Source organism: Temnothorax nylanderi, unplaced genomic scaffold (genome assembly GCF_030848795.1).
Source record: "Temnothorax nylanderi isolate EJ_2023f unplaced genomic scaffold, tnyl_v1.0 TNYL_tig0263_pilon, whole genome shotgun sequence".
NCBI lineage: Eukaryota > Metazoa > Arthropoda > Insecta > Hymenoptera > Formicidae > Temnothorax > Temnothorax nylanderi.
The window spans coordinates 1,102-23,449 of NW_027249325.1; the positions used below are offsets into that span (position 1 = coordinate 1,102).

The 22,348-nt window shown below is 43.8% G+C and overlaps 3 protein-coding genes and 1 long non-coding RNA gene across 4 annotated transcripts; 2 read left to right on the forward strand and 2 right to left on the reverse strand.

Moving 5' to 3' along the window:
* Positions 1 to 2,557: 2,557 nt before the first annotated feature.
* LOC139780108 (uncharacterized) lies at positions 2,558 to 3,535 on the reverse strand. The gene has a single exon (XM_071718610.1). It carries the CDS (start codon positions 3,533 to 3,535, stop codon positions 2,558 to 2,560), a length of 978 nt encoding a protein of 325 aa, XP_071574711.1.
* Positions 3,536 to 4,351: 816 nt separating this feature from the next.
* Positions 4,352 to 7,812, reverse strand: LOC139780109 (uncharacterized). Its single transcript, XM_071718611.1, has 2 exons — positions 7,518 to 7,812; positions 4,352 to 6,159 (listed from the first exon to the last, which is right to left on the reverse strand). The coding sequence occupies exons 1-2, from the start codon at positions 7,810 to 7,812 to the stop codon at positions 4,352 to 4,354; spliced, it is 2,103 nt and encodes a 700-aa protein (XP_071574712.1).
* Positions 7,813 to 13,653: 5,841 nt separating this feature from the next.
* On the forward strand, positions 13,654 to 21,543 carry LOC139780132 (uncharacterized). The gene is made up of 3 exons (XR_011720137.1): positions 13,654 to 13,742; positions 13,832 to 14,063; positions 21,248 to 21,543. It is a non-coding gene; the product is annotated as an uncharacterized lncRNA (long non-coding RNA).
* Positions 16,485 to 20,972, forward strand: LOC139780120 (uncharacterized). Its single transcript, XM_071718623.1, has 2 exons — positions 16,485 to 19,218; positions 19,273 to 20,972. Exons 1-2 carry the CDS (start codon positions 16,536 to 16,538, stop codon positions 20,388 to 20,390), a joined length of 3,801 nt encoding a protein of 1,266 aa, XP_071574724.1. The 5' UTR covers positions 16,485 to 16,535; the 3' UTR covers positions 20,391 to 20,972.
* Positions 21,544 to 22,348: the final 805 nt, after the last annotated feature.

Sequence of the window (22,348 nt, forward strand, 5' to 3'; positions counted from 1 at the left end):
ATTATTATGTGTTATAAATGTTCATATGTAAGTTTTTAATATTTTGTGTTTAATAAATTATATTTATCTCATTGGGAACAATCCTATTCCCCTATTTAATTAAAAATATTTGATGAGAGAAAAAAAGACAGAGAGAGAGAGAGAGAGAGAGAGAGAGAGAGAGAGAGAGAGAGAGAGAGAGAGAGAGAGAGAGAGAGAGAGAGAGAGAGAGAGAGAGAGAGAAAGAGAGAGAGATGAATTCCGCACCGCGCGTCTTCCGTCGTCCACGATTGTGCGGCGCGAGCGGCAACGCGGGCTCGCGCTGTGAGAGAGTTCGACTCACGCCCGCTACGCGGCGCATCGTCGTATATTTTCGCATTATTAAGATTCAACATCAACCTCTATATCTAGGGCAGCGACATCATCCTTTGGTTTACCCTTGAAACTTGGTGACATTTATGAGTATATGAGAAAATTGGTAACAAAAAACAATACACTTTATGGCACTATGCTCACCGGAAAATTCTACCCTTACTTCATATACAATTCTTTACGATTCGGTCAATTAATTCCCGAAAAATTGGAAGAATTAAACAAACCAGTTTTCAGAAAATAAGTAACAAAAAATTATACACTTTATAACACTCCTCGAAAAATTCTACCCCTGTTTCATATACAATTCTTTGAAATGCGGTCAATTATTTCCGGAAAAATCGAAAAAATTAAAAAAAACCGGTTTCCAGAAAATCGGTAGCAAAAAAACTATGCACATTATGATACTCCCCGGGAAATTCTACCCCTGTTTCATATACAATTCCTTAAGATTCGGTAAATTAATACCCGAAAAATTCTCGTAAAATTTGAAAAAATTTCAGAACCGGTTTCCAAAAAGATCGGTAACGAAAAATTAACCACGACATTTTCATCCCCGGGAAATTCTACCCCTATTTCATATACTTTTGGTAAAAATTTGGTCCACTAACGAATGAGTAGTTCGCGTACATACATACAGACAGACAGACGGACGTGACTTATATATATAGATATATTAAACTCCTTATACATACGTACCAGTGCATTTTATCTCAAAAGTATAAGTAATGTATACATCAGGGAGTTAATGTACTCTTATGTATACAATAAAATGTTTATTTTTTTTTCTGTCGTCAAATTTGCCAATTAACATATATATATTATATATATATATATATATATTGTATATATATATATATATATCATATAAATGTAGTGTTACAAAAACAAAATTGATCTCTATATAATGTTAAAGTATATAAAGACACTAATAAAAATAAAATTTTTTTAGAAATGTAATTTAACCAACAAACACGATTACATTCAGTCACTCACCTGTAAAGACTCCGAAATTCGTTTTCTGGGATCACAAACATCTCGTAATGGTGCGTTCCCACTATACGCGTCGCGCGACGCGTCACGACGCAACGCTACGAAAGACGAAAAACAGCGTCAATTGTATTCTCACTGAACGCGTCGCGTTATATCAACGCACTGGCAGAACATAACCTAGTGAGGAAAAGTCGCGTTTGAAGAATATGTGTTAAAAATGAATGTATATGAATAATATTACTCGAACTTATACAATTGAATAATAAGTAAATAAATATTTTGTATTAATAAATAAATAAATAAAAGTATATAAATACACAGCTTTAATTGAATTAGAGTGTAAGTATATTATGAAATATCTGAAATAAATTTAATTCATATTCAATCTTTTTTAGGTTACATATGATTAATTATTGCATTATTAATGGGTATTTATACTCCAATTATATTCAATATTTTCATTTATATTGTGTTTGTAGAATTATGGAAGCTTATCGAAGGAAATGGCAGACAAAAGTTATGGATATGATAATACTTCATATGTTAGTGGACCGCTCGACGTTTTCGCGTTGCGCGCCGTGGAGAGTACAAGAAAATAAGTACAAGAAATAACAGTCAGTCAACTTTATTAAAAGCGGTTTACACTGTATGCGCGTTTCTCTTTCGCGCTCGCTATTTCGCACTCGCTATCTTACTCCGCGTTCTCGACGTCGATCAATGTATCGCGTACGAGTTATGACGGCTCACTGCCCGTCCCGGCCGGAGCAGGCAAGGGATCGCGGCCGGAGCTTCGCGTTAGGCCGCGAGGAATTTGGTGACGCGAGATCCGCTGACTGGCTCCAAATCGACTAGCGCGCAGACTATTGGCCGAGGTACTTGCGATCACGCGATAGACACCTGCGAGCCGTTTGCTCGCAAAACACCCAAAAAAAAAGGGGGGAAGCAAACGCTCGCGGTTTGGAGCCTTTCGAGCGTTCTCGAATAATGCTTGCTGTCTCGTCGAAGTTCGAGAATATTCAGCTCGCATTTATTCAATTCTCAACATGCCGCCCGCCTCGCATTCGACGGAATGCGAAACAAACGGGGGTTGACAAGGTCGCATAGAGGAGCGTGTGAACGTCTTGGTTCAAAGCTTTATATACAATATATACATTTGAGAACTTAACCTATGTTTACAATGTCCTTAAATATAATGAAAAACGCTGGCTTAAATCTAACGAGATTCTACGGGTCCCGGTGGACGGATAGATGCAGGCAACCGACAGATCTGCGTGATTGGTCGTTTAAGCTCGGAATTGGCGGTGCGCAATGTGACGACGCGAACGCGACCGTCAAGTCCGGGATGGACTTGCTGAATCCTTGCGAGTTCCCACTTTGAAGGAGGGAGTAGGTTATTTTTAAGTAAAACTAACTCGTCAACCTTCGGATTATCGTGAGATTCGGTCCATTTAACGCGCTGTTGCAGTGAATGTAAATAGTCCGACGACCAAGAACGCCAGATTTGTTCGAGCATTAATTGTACGTGTTGCCATCGCGACAAACGATTCGCATTGATTTCGAGGACGGATTCCTCCGGTACGCTCGTGAGCGGTCGGCCGATAAGGAAATGACCAGGCGTCAAAGCGGTATAATCGGACGGATCGTCGCTAAGTGGAGAGATCGGTCGCGAGTTCAAGCAAGCCTCTATCCTACATAAAAGCGTACCGAATTCAGAGCGAGACAGAGTGCGAGCACCGGTGACTCGCCTGAGATGATGCTTAAAGCTCTTCACTCCAGCCTCCCAAAGCCCGCCGAAATGTGGTGCCGCAGGGGGCACGAAATGCCACCGTACACCGTCGTTGGCGAGAATTTCCTTAAGGGAGGGGTTGTTCACAAGCGCGCGGAAGCTGCGTTGAAGCTCGCGGTCAGCACCCACAAAATTCGTGCCATTGTCGCTATACATGTCCGATGGCAGTCCGCGGCGACTGACAAACCGTTGAAATGCCGCGAGGAATCCATCGGTGGAGTAATCCTCCACACATTCGAGGTGGATCGCCTTAGTGGCGAGACAAACGAATACCGCGACGTAGTGTTTGCTCCCCTTTTGACCGCGACCGACAACGGGGGTAATGTTCATAGGTCCGGCGTAATCTATGCCCGTGTGAGAGAACGGAGGAGCAGGATTTACTCGGGGACTCGGGAGATCACCCATTAGTTGCGTCGGAGTTTTCGCGGAATGTCGAACGCATGTAACACATTTATGAATGTGAGATTTGATCATGCTTCGCGCTGAAATTAACCAATAATTTTGACGGAGACATCTAAGCGTGAGTTGAGTCCCTCCGTGGAGGGAGCGTCGGTGTGCTTGATCGATCAAAAGTTCGGCAATATGATGTCTGGGAAGTATGACGGGGTGTCGCTCATTGTAACTCAGCGCGGAGTTTTCGAGCCGCCCGCCAAGCCGGATTAATTTATCTTTCCCGATAAAGGGGTGGAGAGAGCGTAAGGAACTTGATCGCGATACAGCGGCGTGAGCGTTCAAAGCTTTCAAGTCATCCGAAAAACAAGTCGCTTGTGCCAATCGAAGCCAAAAGACGGAGGCTTCGTGGATCTCCTCTGCGGTCAAGGGGGACTTGACGATCACCGAAGAGGCGACTTTATTTTTTAAGTTTCGAACGAAACGCCGAATGTACGCGGTAATACGAAGAAGTCGGATCCAGCTCGAGCAGGAGGTGGGCAGATCCCACTCAGGAGCTGAATCGACGAGATGAACGGTAGCTTTACGCGCTTCGGAAGATACCGTTTGTAAAATGTCCTTTTCAATAGGAGTCGGGGGGATCGGCCACGAGGCCGTGGTCGAGCTAAGCCACCGGGGCCCCGACCACCATAATTCATGATTGACGAGATCGGCGGCAGTAAAACCGCGCGAAGCGCAGTCGGCAGGATTTTCCTGGGAGCGAACGTGTTGCCAACGTACGGTCGGAAGGCGCGTCTGCACCTCGGAGACGCGGTTCGCGACATAGGAATTTCATCGGGATGGATGTTGTAAAAGCCAAGCTAATACGATTTGGGAATCAGTCCATCCAAATAAGAGAGCTCGCATCAAGCCCGTGGTGTTTCTTACCCATTCTATCAATCGAATTAATAGAACGACGGCGTTAAGTTCCAAGCGTGGAACGCTAACGGTTTTCAATGACGCGACTTTCGTTTTGGCCGCGAGGAGGATGACTTGAATGTTAGAGGGAGAATGCACAATTCGGAGGAAAACTACCGCGGCGTAAGCGCGAGTGGAGGCGTCCGCGAAGCCGTGCAATTCAACATCGAGTTTATCTTGACGCATCCCTGTCCATCGAGGAATGCGTATTTTGCTAATATTAGGCAAATCTGAAACGTAATTGATCCACTGATGCAGAAGATCATCGGGTATGGGAGCATCCCAATCAATTTTACGGAGCCAGAGCTCTTGCATCAACATCTTGGCCGCGATGACTATCGGTGACGCCCAGCCGAGGGGGTCATACAGCTTTGCAATAAACGATAAAACGGAGCGCTTAGTATGAACTGTCACGGCGTATGGCGAAATTACGAAACGAAACGAGTCATCGCGCGGAGACCAAGACAGGCCGAGGACCTTGAGCGTGTCATCGTGATTGATCGGATAGTCCGAGGATTCCCGTTGGTCCTCTGGAATATCCGTCAAAAGTTCGGCTGAATTCGCGGCCCATTTTCGAAGGGGGAAACATCCGCGATTCATTATGCCCACGAGTTGCTTGCGCTTTTCGAGCAGTGACAGAAGGTCGTCTGCTCCGAAAAGAACATCATCGACGTAGGTCGACTCTTCGATTATATTGACCGCGTCGGGGAAGTCTTTACCTTCGTCGCGAGCTAATTGGAGAAGGGAGCGCTGTGCGAGAAAAGGCGAGGGTTTTTGCCCGTAGGTCACGGTGAGTAAGCGGTAAAGTCGAATCAACAGACTGTCGGGAGGGCGCCAAAGAATTCGTTGATAGTCCGCGTCATCCCGATGCACGAGTATTTGTCGGAACATTTTAGCAATGTCAGCCATATACACGTACCGAAAAAGTCGCCAGCGCAGGATTATCGCGGCGATGTCTTGTTGAAGTTTAGGTCCCGCCATTAGGAAGTCATTGAGCGAGGTTTTGTCGGTCGATGCGCTTGAGGCGTTAAACACAACGCGTAACTTGGTCGTTGTACTTGATTCGCGTAACACAAAATGATGCGGGATGTATATCGGGGGGTAAGGGGGGCGCTCGTCCGCCCGCACCGCCTCCATGTGCCCCATCGATTCGTATTCCCTTAAAAAATCGTGATACTGCGCGGCGATTTCTGGTTTCCGCGAGAGTCGGCGTTCCATATTGGAGTACAGAAAGGAAGCCTTTCGAAAGGTGTCGCCGACGCAAGGGGGGCCGTCTTTAAACGGCAAACGCACAATGTAGCGTCCTTGTGAATCGCGAGAATGAGTCGTCGCAAAATGCCTCTCGCAACGTTCGTCCTCTTCGGTGAGAGGAGTTCGAGAGGGGATACTTTCGTCCTCCCAAAAACTTTGAATTAAGGAATTCGTATCCTCGCAGGATACGCAATTCAGGACAGAAGCGGACTCTCCGGCCGGGCGCGCAGGGCCGACGGGACCGGAGAGGATCCATCCGAAAATTGTAAGCTGGCCCGTCGGTGTGCCGACCGGGCCTTGACGTAGGCCGTCGAGTAGCAGAGACCCGTATAAATCCGCGCCGATTAATACATGAATCGGGTGATTACATGAGGGATCAGGATCTGCTAAAGGTAAATCGCGTAGATGCGGCCACAATGTGCGGCCGGCTTCTGTTGAGAGGCGGTATAAGAAGTGATTCTCTGATATACGTAGCCCGAGAAGGGAAATATCGGTCCCTGTTTGTCGCAGGGCGCGAGAGTAAGATTAACTTGCGACCGCGCGACTCCATTAAATTTTTCTCCAAAACAATGTATTTTCAACGCGGCACGATGACGCCTGGTTCGCATAGTCTGACAAAGAGATTCTGATATGAAACTGTATGTCGAGCCTTGATCTAGTAGTGCACGTACTTTAAATGTGCGGCCCTCGATTGTACTTAAACTAACATACGCGGTGGCGAGAAGTACATGAGGCGGCGGCTTTACAAAATCTCGAGTAGCATGCACGTTTTGAACGAACGCTGAGGGCGCGGCCGGTGACTCGGAGGCAGCGGCGACTGACACAGCTGACGGAGCTGAGGACGGCGAATTAATCGCGGAAAGCGTACATTTAGTACCAGCTTCCGTACCCTCGCTGTGAAGCAGCGAATGGTGAACTTGGTGGCATTGATTGCACCGTTCTTTACTCGGACAATTGTTTAAAAAATGCTCGGTTCTCAAACAATTAAAGCAACATTTATGCTGTCGCGCGGCGAGTCGACGCTGCTCGACCGACAGACTTAGAAATTGATTACACTTTGCCAGACCATGGTTTCCGGAACAACGGACGCATTTGACGGGCGAAACAGTATTCACCGAAGCACGAGCTTTATTACCGCGCGCACCATTTGACGCAGATTCGGATTGCGAAGGGTAATCCGCGAGACCGCGAATGCGAAGAGTCATGAAGTCATGAATCTCTTTATACGTAGGGTACGCATCCGTGTCGCCTCGTTTAAGATGCCATTCATTTCGCGTTCGCGGACTGAACTTTTGCGAGATAATATAAACTAGGAGGTTGTCCCACATATCGACCGGACGATCGAGATTCGTTAACGCGGCGAGAGATGCGGACACACTATCGCGAAGTTTTTTCAACTCGGTCACGTTCTCGTTTTTCATTTTCGGTAAGTCGGCGAACGAATGGATATGCGCGTGAATAATCGCGTTGCGGTTGTCGTATTCGTCGGTAAGAAGTTGCCAAGCTGCCTCGTAGTTCGCGTCAGAAATTTGAATGTTATTAATCAACGACGCGGCCTCGCCGGAGAGGCTCGCTTTCAGATAATGTAATTTTTGCGTTCTTGTCAACGATTCACTGTTTGCTACGAGAGACTCGAAGATTCCGCGAAAATTCTCCCATTCAGCGAAAGCACCAGAAAAGTTCGGAAGCGAGATACGAGGCAGATGCAATGACACTCCGGAGTGCGCGTCGCGATAAGAAGACTCGTTACCTCGATACGGCGCGCTCGGGGCGTCGCTACTTAATTTACCGATGACCTCGTGGAGATGGTCCGCCGCGTCGAGGTAGGCGTCCTCGGCGGCAAGAAATTCCTCGTCTTTGAAGTAGTGGGTCGACTTCTTCTCCTCCGCCGTAGCCGTCTGCAGCAGCTGGACATGGAGGGCTTGTACTTTCTCCCAGAGACCCTCCAAATTCGTCAGTCTCCCCTTCGTCTTAGGGAGAGTGACCTGAGCCTTGGGAAGCTTTTTGAAGTTAATCAGCGACCGTCGGAGCTGGTCAATCGCATTGCCTTGAGCAATGAGTAGATTTTCGAGATCCGAAGACATGTCAAGCGGATGTCTGGATCGTGTAGAAATCTTTCAGACACTTGCGTGTCAATCTTCTTGTCGAGCGAAGACGCTCGTGTGCGACTCCGCGGCGAGTAGCAGGGCGATACTCGCGGGAGGCAGGGACGTCTGGCACGTCTCGGTGTGCGACTCCGCGGCGAGTAGCAGGGCGATACTCGCGGGAGGCAGGGACGTCTGGCACGTCTCGGGGTGCGACTCCGCGGCGAGTAGCAGGGCGATACTCGCGGGAGGCAGTGACGTCTGACACGTCTCGGGGTACGACTCCGCGGCGAGTAGCAAGTACTCGCGGAAGGCAGGGACGTCTCGCACGTCTCGGGGTGCGACTCCGCGGCGAGTAGCAGGGCGATACTCGCGGGAGGCAGGGACGTATAGCACGTCGCAAGGCAGGGCGCCGTCGGGCGGCGGATGCGTATCGCAAGGAGCACGATACGTTTGCTGGAGGTCACGCAGGAGCCTCCGAAGCACTTCACAAAATCACACGGCACCAATCTTTAGGAGAGCGGGTGCAGAGCGCTCAATGTTCGGAGTGAGCCACGGAGTCGAGGGCACGTATCGCGAAGTACCCGATAAACCGGTAATGACTGTCCGATCACACCGTGATGGGCAACGGTTCGAACGGCGAACTCCTTTTCGAGCGAGTCGAGTGAGCGCGACGGTCCGTCTGTCTCGGAGCAGCACAACGCGATCACTATTGAGGCGGTCGAACTGTCTATGCCGGTCTTTTATCCACTAATCCGGCTCGAAGGACCATTAAATGTTAGTGGACCGCTCGACGTTTTCGCGTTGCGCGCCGTGGAGAGTACAAGAAAATAAGTACAAGAAATAACAGTCAGTCAACTTTATTAAAAGCGGTTTACACTGTATGCGCGTTTCTCTTTCGCGCTCGCTATTTCGCACTCGCTATCTTACTCCGCGTTCTCGACGTCGATCAATGTATCGCGTACGAGTTATGACGGCTCACTGCCCGTCCCGGCAGAGTTGCCATTTCCTGAGCCTGGTAGCATTCGGTCGCATGTAGAGGGGATGGAGTGGGGATGGCTTTCGTGACGGCCCGTGACGCACACAAGCCACGTACCGTGTACGTGTGCGCTCGTGGCTTCGGCCAACGTCGTGCGATTCGTGCGAATAGATCGAGACAGACATATGACTGTCTGTCTCTTTCTTTCCTTCGTGCCGCTCGAGCGCGGCGCTGACGATACGTTCAATAAAGAAAGAGTTAACGAAATCCACATTATAAGTAATTTGTTTTGAACAGTAAAAATATTTAGATATACATATTCTTTGTACATAATATATTTTTTATATACAGTATATAATAAAATTATAAAAATCCTAAAACAAAAAATAATGAAATGCCACTCTTGGCCAACGTGTACGTTTTGTTTAATGCCATATTAAATATATTTTAAAAACATTTTTTTACACACAAATATATTCAAACATAATATAATTTCAAACAAAATAAAGATTTTTCTCTATTATCGGATTGGAGACAGATAGTTGGAGTCGAACAAAAAACGTCATCCATTTTTCATTACATATATCCGACGTTTCGTCTACGAAAATAGAGAATTTTGTTCTCTGAAGTTTCTTTGCGAGTTGTTCAGTTTCAACCGGGTACAAAACATTCGAAAGAATCTTTCCCAAAACTTTCCCGCCCTCTAAAGGTTAACAAGCGTCTTGACGTCTTGTTGATTGCCGTTGTGTCGCAGAGCTCTCCAAATAACTTGATTGTCCTCGTGTATCACGGTAATTCTATCACGGTAGATCACCATAATTTTTCCATACGCACATATACACGCAGATAGGGAGGGTTTGGAGTCATTAAATACTGTGGAAGTGACGAACCACGGGGTCCTGATCTCTATCTGCAAAACACACACACACACACACACACGCAGAGAGAGAGAGGGTTTGGAGTCGTTAAATACTGTGGGAGTGACGAACCACGGGGTCCTGATCTCTTTCTGTAATACACAGACACACAGCACATACCATTTGCTTTTTCTTTTTTATTTTTTAATTTTTTTGCTTCACTTATTTCTTTCTCTTTTTGTTTTATTTCGCTTTTTTCGATATGGAAGCGTGTGATGAATTGCGCAAAAAACCTAAGCGAAGTTTTGTAGAAGCTTGGCTTAGTGACGAGCGTTATAAATCATGGATACGTAAAGTATCATCTGACGAAAGTCTCTACTTTTGTACTGTGTGCAATGAAAGTTTTTCATGCAATGCAGCACATGTTTCCAGACATGCGGATTCTGCGTGTCACAGAAACAATTTAAAAAAAAACGTAGTTCCATCATTATCTAATGATGAAACTATTCATAATAACAATACAAGTAAGCCAGTTTTTAATTACGGATGGCTGGATATTGAGAATTTTAAATTATGGTTGCGTGCGGTTCCGCGTGACGAAAGTGCATGTTATTGTGCAATATGCGACAAACATTTTGCTGCTCGCTTAGTGCAGGTTCGTCGACATGCAGAATCCAAAAGTCACATTAATTTATGCCAAATACAAGGTATCGAAGCGAGTAAATCAAACGATGATTTTGTTACGCAAGATAATGAATCTTTTCTGTCGGTTGATAAGCGTACAAAATCAGCGGAAATACAGTATGCCGCTTTAATTGCAGAAATTAATTTACCTCATCAGAATGCAGAAAAGATTCTGAGGTTCTTTCAACACATAGGAGAAGATCCTATTGCGTTGAAAAATATGAAAATGGGTCGAACAAAATGCACAAAGATTCTTTCGAATGTTTTGTGCCCGGTTGAAACTGAACAACTCGCAAAGAAACTTCAGAGAACAAAATTCTCCATTTTCGTAGACGAAACGTCGGATATATGTAATGAAAAATGGATGACGTTTTTTGTTCGATACGTTGATCCTGAGACTTTAGATATTCGCTCACAATTAGTGAAATTGATAAATATTGATGCAAGAGATTCGAGTGCTGAGAAGTTATTCCATGCATTTCAGTCAGAAATGTGGAAGCTACAGATTCCTTTTACAAATATAATTGCATTATCATGCGATAATGCATCAGTTATGACCGGAAAACACTCATCCTTTAAAACAAAATTGGAAAAATGGTGCAAGCGACTCATAACCATGCCATGTCCATGCCATTCTGCTGCATTAAGTGCGCACGCTGCATGTGCAAAAATCCCATTATTTTGCGATGAATTTTTGAAAAAAGTTGTTCACTACATTAACGGTAGTCCAAAACGTTCAGCAATTTTTCAGGAATTTACTGAGTGTTTCCAAGACAAGCATCTTAAAATGTTAAAATTAAGTGAGACACGCTGGTTGTCTCACCACGCATGCGTCGAAAGACTTCTCCATTCATGGAAAACCATTCGTTACTTCTTGCAAGAAATGGTTGTGAGTGATAAGACAAAATCTGCAGAATATCTTTTGTCAATGATGGATAACGTTGAATTAAAAGCGTATTTCCTTTTCCTTAAATATATCTTACATTATTTCAATTCTTTTAATGCATACTTTCAATCGACAGAAACGAGAATTCATTTATTACAGTTAAAATCGGTTGACTTTCTCTCCCAAATCTGTCAAAATTTTGTTAAAAAAGAGTATTTAGAAGACGTAACCACAATTGTAAATTTTTCACATAAAGATATTCAAAAAGATATAAATGAAATTTTCCTCGGATCCGACTGCGAGACATACTTAAATAATTTAATTAAGGAAGATCATGCGGACATAGTTATAACTGTCCGACAAAATTGTATACAATTTTATATCACTGCTGCGGAGGAAATATATAAAAGGTTGCCCATAAAAAATGAATTCTTTAAAAATCTGCAAGTTTTACATCCGACTCCAACTATCTGTCTCCAATCCGATAATAGAGAAAAATCTTTAAAAAATATTTGTTTTATTTTAAAAACTCTTGGCGACTTCGACGAAGAATTGTTAAAGAAAGAGTGGTTACAATTACCAGGAGAGTTCAGTGAATCTGAAAAAGAAAATATATTAAAGGGTACCTTTGACAATGTATGGAAAAAAATATTGCAGCCACAATTATCAAATGGTACTTACTGTTATAAATTTCCCGCTTTGACAAATCTTGTAAGCGCTGTTAGATCACTCCCTAATTCCAATGCAGATCCAGAGAGAATGTTTTCCATTTTAACTGATTTAAAATCTAAGAAACGCAACAAACTGTCTGCCATCTCTGTTAATGCTAATTGCGTAATAAAATCAATGTTGAAGGCGAGGGGCGAAACAGCTATCAACTTGAAAGTAACTGAAGAACATTTGTCTCGAATGTCGTCCGATGTATTATATGCAAATGATAAAAAACGAAAAAGTAGTCTTACTTTATATGCTGCAGATGAAGTTGCTGGTCCTTCGTTTTCAACGCACTAAAAATAATGTCCAAAAGAGAAACAAATAACAAAAAATATTTGCAGATGTAAATAAAATCTTATATTCATTATTCAGTTCCGATTTGCAATAACTTTCTTTTTTTTTTTAATTTAACTTTTTATCTTATATTAGGAGAGCTCAGTGAATAGGAAGTATAAACAATTGTTTGTTTAATATATTGTATTATATTGTAATATGTTGTATTGTATTGTATATATTGTATTAATATTATGTTTGAATATATTTGTGTGCAATAATTTGTGTGCGTTACAATTATAAAATTTTCTAATTAAATTTTTTATTAATTAATAACAATTGTTTAAACTTCATGACGGAAGAGACCACCACCTTCTCGCGGTTTCCGTCGAGCAACAACATGTACGTTGTACATGTAATATAAATACGAGATATAAATATCGATCTTAATTTAAAAAAAAGTTATTCTACTTATTAAAAAATTATTACTTCATTTTTATTAAGAAATGTTTTCAAAATTTTTATAAAAAAATGTTTTTAAAATATATTTAATATGGCATTAAACAAAACGTACACGTTGGCCAAGAGTGGCATTTCATTATTTTTTTTTTAGGATTTTTATAATTTTATTATATACTGTATATAAAAAATATATTATGTACAAAGAATATGTATATCTAAATATTTTTACTGTTCAAAACAAATTACTTATAATGTGGATTTCGTTAACTCTTTCTTTATTGAACGTATCGTCAGCGCCGCGCTCGAGCGGCACGAAGGAAAGAAAGAGACAGACAGTCATATGTCTGTCTCGATCTATTCGCACGAATCGCACGACGTTGGCCGAAGCCACGAGCGCACACGTACACGGTACGTGGCTTGTGTGCGTCACGGGCCGTCACGAAAGCCATCCCCACTCCATCCCCTCTACATGCGACCGAATGCTACCAGGCTCAGGAAATGGCAACTCTGCGTCCCGGCCGGAGCAGGCAAGGGATCGCGGCCGGAGCTTCGCGTTAGGCCGCGAGGAATTTGGTGACGCGAGATCCGCTGACTGGCTCCAAATCGACTAGCGCGCAGACTATTGGCCGAGGTACTTGCGATCACGCGATAGACACCTGCGAGCCGTTTGCTCGCAAAACACCCCAAAAAAAGGGGGGAAGCAAACGCTCGCGGTTTGGAGCCTTTCGAGCGTTCTCGAATAATGCTTGCTGTCTCGTCGAAGTTCGAGAATATTCAGCTCGCATTTATTCAATTCTCAACATCATAAAAGAATACAACGTTTTGAGAAGGAACACCAAAATATTCGTCGATTCTGGATACGTCCCATACTCTATACTAGACAAACACACGGAAACTGGGAACACTTAATTAATGAACTACGATTATATGATCATGAAACTTACTTCAATTTTATGCGAATGACACCATAGACTTTTGAAGAAATTCTTTCATTAATTGGACCACAGCTTATGAAACAGACAACAACTTTTCGAGAGCCAATTAGTGCAGAAGCTCGCTTGGCTTTAACGATACGGTAAATTAAAAATTTAGGATGATTAGCTAGTAAAATGGTTTTACAGTGGACAAGGTATAAATAAATAACCACTTACGAAATTTTTACAGATACTTAGCTACTGGAGATTCTCTGAAGTCAACGGCTTTAGCCTTCCGAATTGGGATATCTACTACGTCGAAAATAATTCGAGAGACATGTAAACTCATATGGCTTAACATGCAACATAAATTCTTTACTCCTTTTCAAGAAAATTGGCTATACGTTGAGGAAGAATTTGCACAACGCTGGAACTTTCCACACTGTGTTGGTGCATTGGATGGAAAACATGTTGTCATTATGGTAAGTATATTTCTTCATAAGCAATATGAGTCAAGATGTTACATTGAGTCGTATTAAAATTAATTGCCCTTATGAAAATTATGTTTAACTTTTATATCCCAAATTTATATTCTCATTCAAAATACTTTAAGTAAAAAAAATAAAATAAATATCTCAAAAATAAATATTTGAAGGAACGTGTGTTAGAGCTATCCTTACCTAGCTTAAATTCCAGTTTTTATTCTGCCATTTAAATTTGTTCAGGAGTGCGGTAGTCAAGCCCAGTGAGGTGGCAGCACCTCCTGGACGATCGTGCGGATCGTTTCGAATAGCGATGGCACGTGATGCTAGCATGCTCCGGCCTTCGCCTTGCCGATATCGCCGGCATTCCGGCAGTTACTCTCTTGCTTTCGTGAACAATGGCAGTCTAAATTCTAACGCTCGCGTAATCATTTATTCGGTCGGGCACTCAGTAAGGATAAACCTCATCTTTGAGGCCAATGGACCTCATTAAGATTGTTACGCGGATTAATTAAACTGAGGTCCAGTGTCTCGTTGGTTAATCTCGTGAAACGTCTCATTTTCTAAAGCCACGTGGCTGCTGATTGTAATCGGAACGATTCAACGGCCTCACGTTGTACTCTACGCAAGTAAATCAGTTTAGCACGGTACTCATCGTTATTGTATAAACCGCTCACGCTCAGTTAATTAGTACATAACGCAGTGTATATAGTGTATATAGTGATTTACGACTCTGTGAAAGAAATAAATCCTGAAACTCAGTGCCGATCTGCTCATTTCAATTACCCCGTTGTATGATCTACTCATTCGTGTGTTAGCATTCTATCAGCCAAGCTCATTCTCAAACATTTGGTCCTTCGAGCCGGATACAACGGGGATTGAAAGGAGTGAAAATTCAGTGACTCTCGGTTAATCGCGGTACGCAGTGTCGGTGCGCGCCGCCATTTCACGGTTCTCGAACGATCCTTCACGCTCAACATGTCAGAAAAAGATGTCAACAAACCCATGGATTCCGGACGTAGCACTCCGACACAAACACTCAAGGTACCATCACAAACTAAGACTAGTGAGCAAACAGAACCGTCAAGGACGTCTCAACGTACAAAATCCCCAGCTCGCCTTTCAGCAGAGCTCTACTTAAAATGCAGAACCCAGATGTGTCGAGTGGAATCAATTCGGAAGCTTGTGGAATCTATCCCTGATTCAGCAACGGAGACTTCTCTTGGAAGAGTGACGGCTCAAATTACTCAACTGGAGGAGCTGCACAAAGCGTTCCTCAAGGAACATACCTACTTTGAAGTAGCATGGCCGGAATCATTCTTGGACCATGAATACTTCAGCAACAATGTGCACTTTAACGAGACACTTCTGGTTTGTTCAGGCAGAGAGACGCTGACGCAATTCAAGCATGAACTCACTGAACCACTCCTCACGCAAAATTTGACTACTCAATTGAATCGCCCTGCTCATCCGAGGCTGCCAGAAATCTCACTACCAAGTTTTGATGGCAGCTACACAGCGTGGCCACAATTCAAGGAGCTCTTTTCGTCCGTAATCATGGACAGTTCACGATTAACTAATGTCGAGAAGTTACATTATTTGAGATCGTCCTTGAAGGGCTCACCGGCCCAGCTCATACAAAATCTTTCGATGACAGGAGATTCATTATTGCCATCTTGGGAACTACTTATCGGGCGCTATGAAAATAAACGCCTTATAATACAAGCACATCTCGATCAGCTGTCCAGCATCAGAACGCCCGCTCACAAAAACGCGTCATCCCTGACAAAGCTCATCAGTACGGTGACCGAAGCAACCAATGCCTTACAGTCGTTAGGCATCTCAGAACAGCTGGGAAATTGTATGTTAGTGCATCACGTATCAAGATTTTTGGACAGTGACACAAGAGAAGCATGGGAAACCTCACTCGGTGCTTCTCAAGAATTTCCCAAGTTTGAGCTACTCATGGAGTTTCTCACTGCCAAGGCAAGGGCACTGGAAAGAGTGGAGGCCGCTAATGCTCAGTCAAAGCCAACTCAACGAAAGGCAACTGCTCACCACGCGTCCTCAAAACCAACCACGCCGTCCTCATCAGCCAATCAGTCCAAGCCGGCACCCTATGCTTGTGACATGTGCAACGCCAATCACTTCATAGTGACCTGTGAAAGGTTCCGGCAACTCACGCCTGCACAACGAAAGGGAATTGCAGAAACAAAACGCCTCTGCTATAATTGTCTTGGCAGACACAACGCTCGTGCATGCAGATCAACTCAAGGGTGCAAAACATGTTCTGCTCGACATCACACCATGCTTCACTCAACTTCATCGACACCGACACAGCCGACCACCTCACCCTCTCAGCAAGTAGCGGCTACTTCAACCTCATCACCCTCAACATGCTGAGGCGATGTTGCAATCGTCAACCAGGCAACTCAGTGCTCAAGGTCAACACACACCTTGCTAGCCACTGCAATGGCCCACGTTCGCTCAGCGGTGGCCACTCACACAGTCAGACTTCTCGTTGATTCAGGATCAGAACTCACGTTTGTTTCAGAAAGGCTCGTCACTCAGCTCTCACTCAAGCGACAACATTCGTCAGTTTCGATCACTGGAATTGGTGGCAACCAAACAACTCAAACCAAGGGCGTGGTTGACCTCAGTCTGCATTCAACTCACTCTCACGCAGCTGTCACCGTCCGTGCCCACATACTCAAGACACTGACAACGATTCTGCCAACATTTGAATCCCCTCAACAAGATTGGCCTCATCTTCAACATCTAAAACTGGCGGATCCGGAATTTCTCAAACCAAGAGAAATTGATCTTATCATTGGAGCTGACTCGTATGGACAAGTCATCAAACCTAACCTTAAGAAATGCACGTCAGACTCACCAGTTGCTCAATTATCCATATTTGGTTGGCTCGTTCTTGGCCCAGTTCGGTCCACAATCCCTACTCACACAAGGACGGCACATCATACCAAGGTATTCCAGCATGACACCAACCTAGAAGAACTGTTAACGAAATTCTGGATACAGGAGGAGCCTCCAACGGCAACCACAGCTTCACTCACCACAGACGAACAGGAGTGCGAGACTCACTTCAGGACTACTCATTCACGGGACTCTACTGGTCGATACATCGTCCGCATTCCATTCAAGTTGTCAACTAGTGTCTTAGGAAACTCATATGAGGCAGCACGTAGAAGTCTACAGGGAACTCTCAAAAGGTTCAAACGAGATAGTGAACTTCAGAAACTTTACACCCAGTTTATGCAAGAGTATGAACAACTCGATCACATGGCTAAAATCCCATCAAATACATCAAGAAGTTCAACTCATTATTATTTGCCTCATCATGGAGTACTCAAACCTGACAGTGAAACTACGAAGCTGAGAGTAGTGTTCAACGGGTCTTGTGCCACTTCTACGGGCTTCTCGCTAAATGACACCATGTACACCGGAGCAAACCTGTTGCTCAACATCTTTGATGTACTCATCTGGATCCGACAGCACCGATACCTATTTTCTACTGACATCACCAAGATGTACCGTCAAATCAAAGTGCATCCATCCGATTGGGATTTGCAACGCATCATCTGGATAGACGAGCTATACAACGAAGTACTGTACTACCTCACCACTGTCACCTATGGAACGAAAGCTGCCCCATTCCTTGCAGTGAGAACTCTTCTCCAACTGGCTAAGGATGAAGGCCACAGGTTTCCCCTCGCATTGCCGCCAATCGAGCGTGGGAGATGTGTGGACGACATGTTCGGTGGATCAGACACAATCAAACATCTCATCAAAATAGCTCATCAACTCAGAGATCTGTGTAATGCGGGCGGATTTCCTCTAGCAAAGTGGCACTCCAATCATCCTGAACTCCTAAAGGCAATCTCATCGAAAACAGTCGCTCACTCTTCAGTCTCACTTGACGATTGCAACACAAAACTACTCGGTCTCAAATGGTCGCCTCAGGAAGATACATTTTCTGTCTCAACCATGTTACCAGCTCACCAGGGTCAATTCACAAAACGCCTCATATTGTCTGAAGTGGCTCAGATATTTGATCCACTAGGTTTTCTCTCACCAGTAGTGATCAAAGCAAAGATGCTTCTTCAAGAACTTTGGCTTCACAAACTCAGCTGGGATGATCCACTACCATTCCAGGTCGTCTCACGTTGGCTCAACATCAGAAAGGATCTCACCAGCCTGGCCAGGCTCTCAATTCCTCGTTGGTTCAACACAACCAGCAGCTCAATAGTGGACCTTCATGGCTTTTCTGATGCATCTCAATTCGCCATGGCTGCCGTGATTTACTTGACGGCATATACACCATCCACAGGTACTCAATCGACATTTATCTGCTCAAAAACAAAGGTCGCGCCGCTGAAGCGACTAACCATCCCGAGGTTAGAGCTCACGGCAGCTCTCATATTGGCAAAACTCATGAAGCATGTCCTAGCCACACTCACAATGGACATCAGGGACAAATACCTGTGGACAGATTCTCAAGCAACGCTCGCGTGGATCAAAACTCATGCGTCTCGCTGGAAAGACTACGTACGCAACAGGGTGTCTCAAATTCAGGAACTCACTGAGGGAGCTCATTGGAAATACGTGCCAAGCGCAGCCAATCCAGCTGACTGTGCTTCAAGAGGCGTCACAATGGCTCAACTTGAAAACCATGCACTTTGGTGGACGGGACCACCTTGGATCTTAGCCTCTGAAACCTCATGGCCCACCCAACCTACTCAATTCGACGGGCAATGCACATTCGAGTCTCGTCCAGGAACCTCGCTTTTCACGACTCAATCAGCTCAAGAATATCATTGGGATCTCATCTATAGGTACTCAACCCTCAATAAATTACTCAGAATCACAGCTCTTTGTTTCAGATTTTGCTCACGGTTACAACGCAAGCTCAACTCATCACCAGCTAGTCTCATTACCCTGGCTGACATGGAAAGGGCACGAACTTTCTGGATCAATGCCACTCAAGCTGCCTTTTTCACTCACGAACTCAAGGTGTTACATTCCAACTCTCTGTTGCCAACATCTCACCCATTTAGTCGCCTCACAGCGTTCATCGACAATCAGGGCACTATTAGAGTGGGTGGTCGTCTCAATAACGCTGCACTCACGTACGAAGGTAAACACCAAGCAATTTTGCCTCGTGATTCAAAGTTATCTGAACTCATTATAGATCAAGCGCACAGATCTACCATGCATGGAGGCACTCAGCTCACGTTGGCTCATATCAGACAACTTTACTGGATAGTTGGTGGACGAGCTCCTGTCAAATCCCACATCTTGCGGTGTGTGGTGTGTGCTCGGCAAAGGGGGATCCGTGCTCATCAATTGATGGGCCAACTACCCCTGACCCGAGTCACACCCTCACGTGCATTCGCTCACACTGGACTTGATTATGCAGGGCCAATCATCCTTAAGACTACCAAGGGAAGAGGAGCAAAAACCTACAAAGCATGGATTTGTGTCTTTGTGTGTCTCACTACATCAGCCGTACATCTAGAGGTCGTCTCCGATTACTCAACGGAAGGGTTCATCTCAACGTATAGACGATTCACTTCGAGAAGGGGAGTGCCTGCCTCCTTGACCTCAGACTGCGGAACAAACTTTATTGGAGCCGACAGGGAGCTTCGGAAGTTATTCACTCAATACACTCAAGAAAATCAACTCATCACGGCAATGCTCACAGAAAATAGAACTCAGTGGAGTTTCAACCCACCTGCTGCCCCGCATATGGGAGGAAAGTGGGAAGCTGCAGTGAAATCCATTAAATTCCATATAAGGCGCACTGTGGGTGAAACGCAGCTCACCTTTGAGGAGTCAATGACGCTGCTCACGCAAATCGAGGCTGTACTCAACTCAAGACCTCTGGAGCCTCTCAGCGACGACCCGGAAGATATCTCAGCCCTCACACCAGGACATTTTCTCATTGGAACAGCCCTCACTGCCATACCAGAACCTTCACTTATTGATCTCTCTACTTCTAGGTTGTCAAGATGGCAATTCATTCAACAGAAGGTTCAGCAATTTTGGTCTCAATGGTCAGCTCACTACCTACAACGACAGCAGGCAATCTCAAAATGGCATCATCCGTCAAATCTCATTAAGCCAGGCTCATTAGTCTTGCTCACCGATGAGAGATTTCCTCCCTGCAAGTGGCCTCTTGCCCGTGTCCTAACATTAATGCCGGGCAAGGATGGCCTCACCAGGGTGGTACAGCTGAAAACCGCTACCACTACACTCACCAGGCCCATCACCAAGCTTGCTGTGCTGCCAGTGTATCATCCTGAGTAACTTATTAAAGATCACTCAAGGGACATCATCAACTCGGTTGCTGATGGCGGGCAGAAATGTTCAGGAGTGCGGTAGTCAAGCCCAGTGAGGTGGCAGCACCTCCTGGACGATCGTGCGGATCGTTTCGAATAGCGATGGCACGTGATGCTAGCATGCTCCGGCCTTCGCCTTGCCGATATCGCCGGCATTCCGGCAGTTACTCTCTTGCTTTCGTGAACAATGGCAGTCTAAATTCTAACGCTCGCGTAATCATTTATTCGGTCGGGCACTCAGTAAGGATAAACCTCATCTTTGAGGCCAATGGACCTCATTAAGATTGTTACGCGGATTAATTAAACTGAGGTCCAGTGTCTCGTTGGTTAATCTCGTGAAACGTCTTATTTTCTAAAGCCACGTGGCTGCTGATTGTAATCGGAACGATTCAACGGCCTCACGTTGTACTCTACGCAAGTAAATCAGTTTAGCACGGTACTCATCGTTATTGTATAAACCGCTCACGCTCAGTTAATTAGTACATAACGCAGTGTATATAGTGTATATAGTGATTTACGACTCTGTGAAAGAAATAAATCCTGAAACTCAGTGCCGATCTGCTCATTTCAATTACCCCGTTGTATGATCTACTCATTCGTGTGTTAGCATTCTATCAGCCAAGCTCATTCTCAAACAAAATTTATTTATTATATATGACATAAAAACAAAACTATATATTGGTGTGAATTAATTAGATAATTGGTATAAATTAATTTAATCCTCGGGAATTTACAAATTGTTTTTGATAGCTGAATAACTGAAAAATTTCACGAATTAACACATTTACAAATATTTTATAGATAATAAAATTTTTACCTTTTAAGGCTCCAGCGAATTCTGGATCATCATTTTACAACTTCAAAGGACAGCACAGCATCGTTCCCTGCTTAAAAAGTCAGATAGACAACGAATAAAAATTATAAAGATTATCGAAAAATTGTATGATAACACAGGCACACAAAAAAAAAGTGTCTTGGCCGAGACACTACACTAGTGTATTCTCATGTACTTTTTCCCGCTGAATCCGAATCCGAAGTCAGAATTGTCAGATTGGCTAAAATTTATGAGATAACCACAATAAAACAATTTTTTTTTTGCCTTTAATTCGTGTTTTTGAGCATTTTTTTGTGGTTATCTCATAAATTTTAGCCAATCTGACTTCGGATTCGGATTCAGCGGGAAAAAGTACATGGGAATACACTAGTGTAGTGTCTCGGCCAAGACACTACACTAGTGTATTCCCATGTACTTTTTCCCGCTGAATCCGAATCCGAAGTCAGAACTGTCAGATTGGCTAAAATTTATGAGATAACCACAAAAAAAACAATTTTTTTCTCTTTAATTCGTGTTTTTGAGCATTTTTTTGTGGTTATCTCATAAATTTTAGCCAATCTGACAATTCTGACTTCGGATTCGGATTCAGCGGGAAAAAGTACATGGGAATACACTAGTGTAGTGTCTCGGCCAAAACACTTTTTTTTTTTGTGTGCCTGTGTAATCTATATGGCCTATGTGAAGGGCGTTTTCATAACGAAAGAATATTTATAATAACAAATGTAATCTTATAATAAATTTTCCTAATGTGAATAAAACGACAGAGAATCAATAGTTTTATATAATAACTTCCAACACTTATGATTTTAAATGTTTCATAGTGCTATCGGGAGCTATCCTTATCTATCTGGAAGAAACGACATTTTGTTTTATAAGACATTAACAAAAGATTATTTATAATGTTCTATCGTAGTTCTGTTTAACATTAATACTTATGACATTAAATCAGAAATTCCCGACAGAGTTTATCATTTCTTGTGTGACTTACATAATTCTCATTTTATGTGTCCAGATATGAATCACACACTTGTATAATAATCGGATAGTTTGCAGTATTATGTATAGATGAGCTATTATTTTCATTGTGAAAA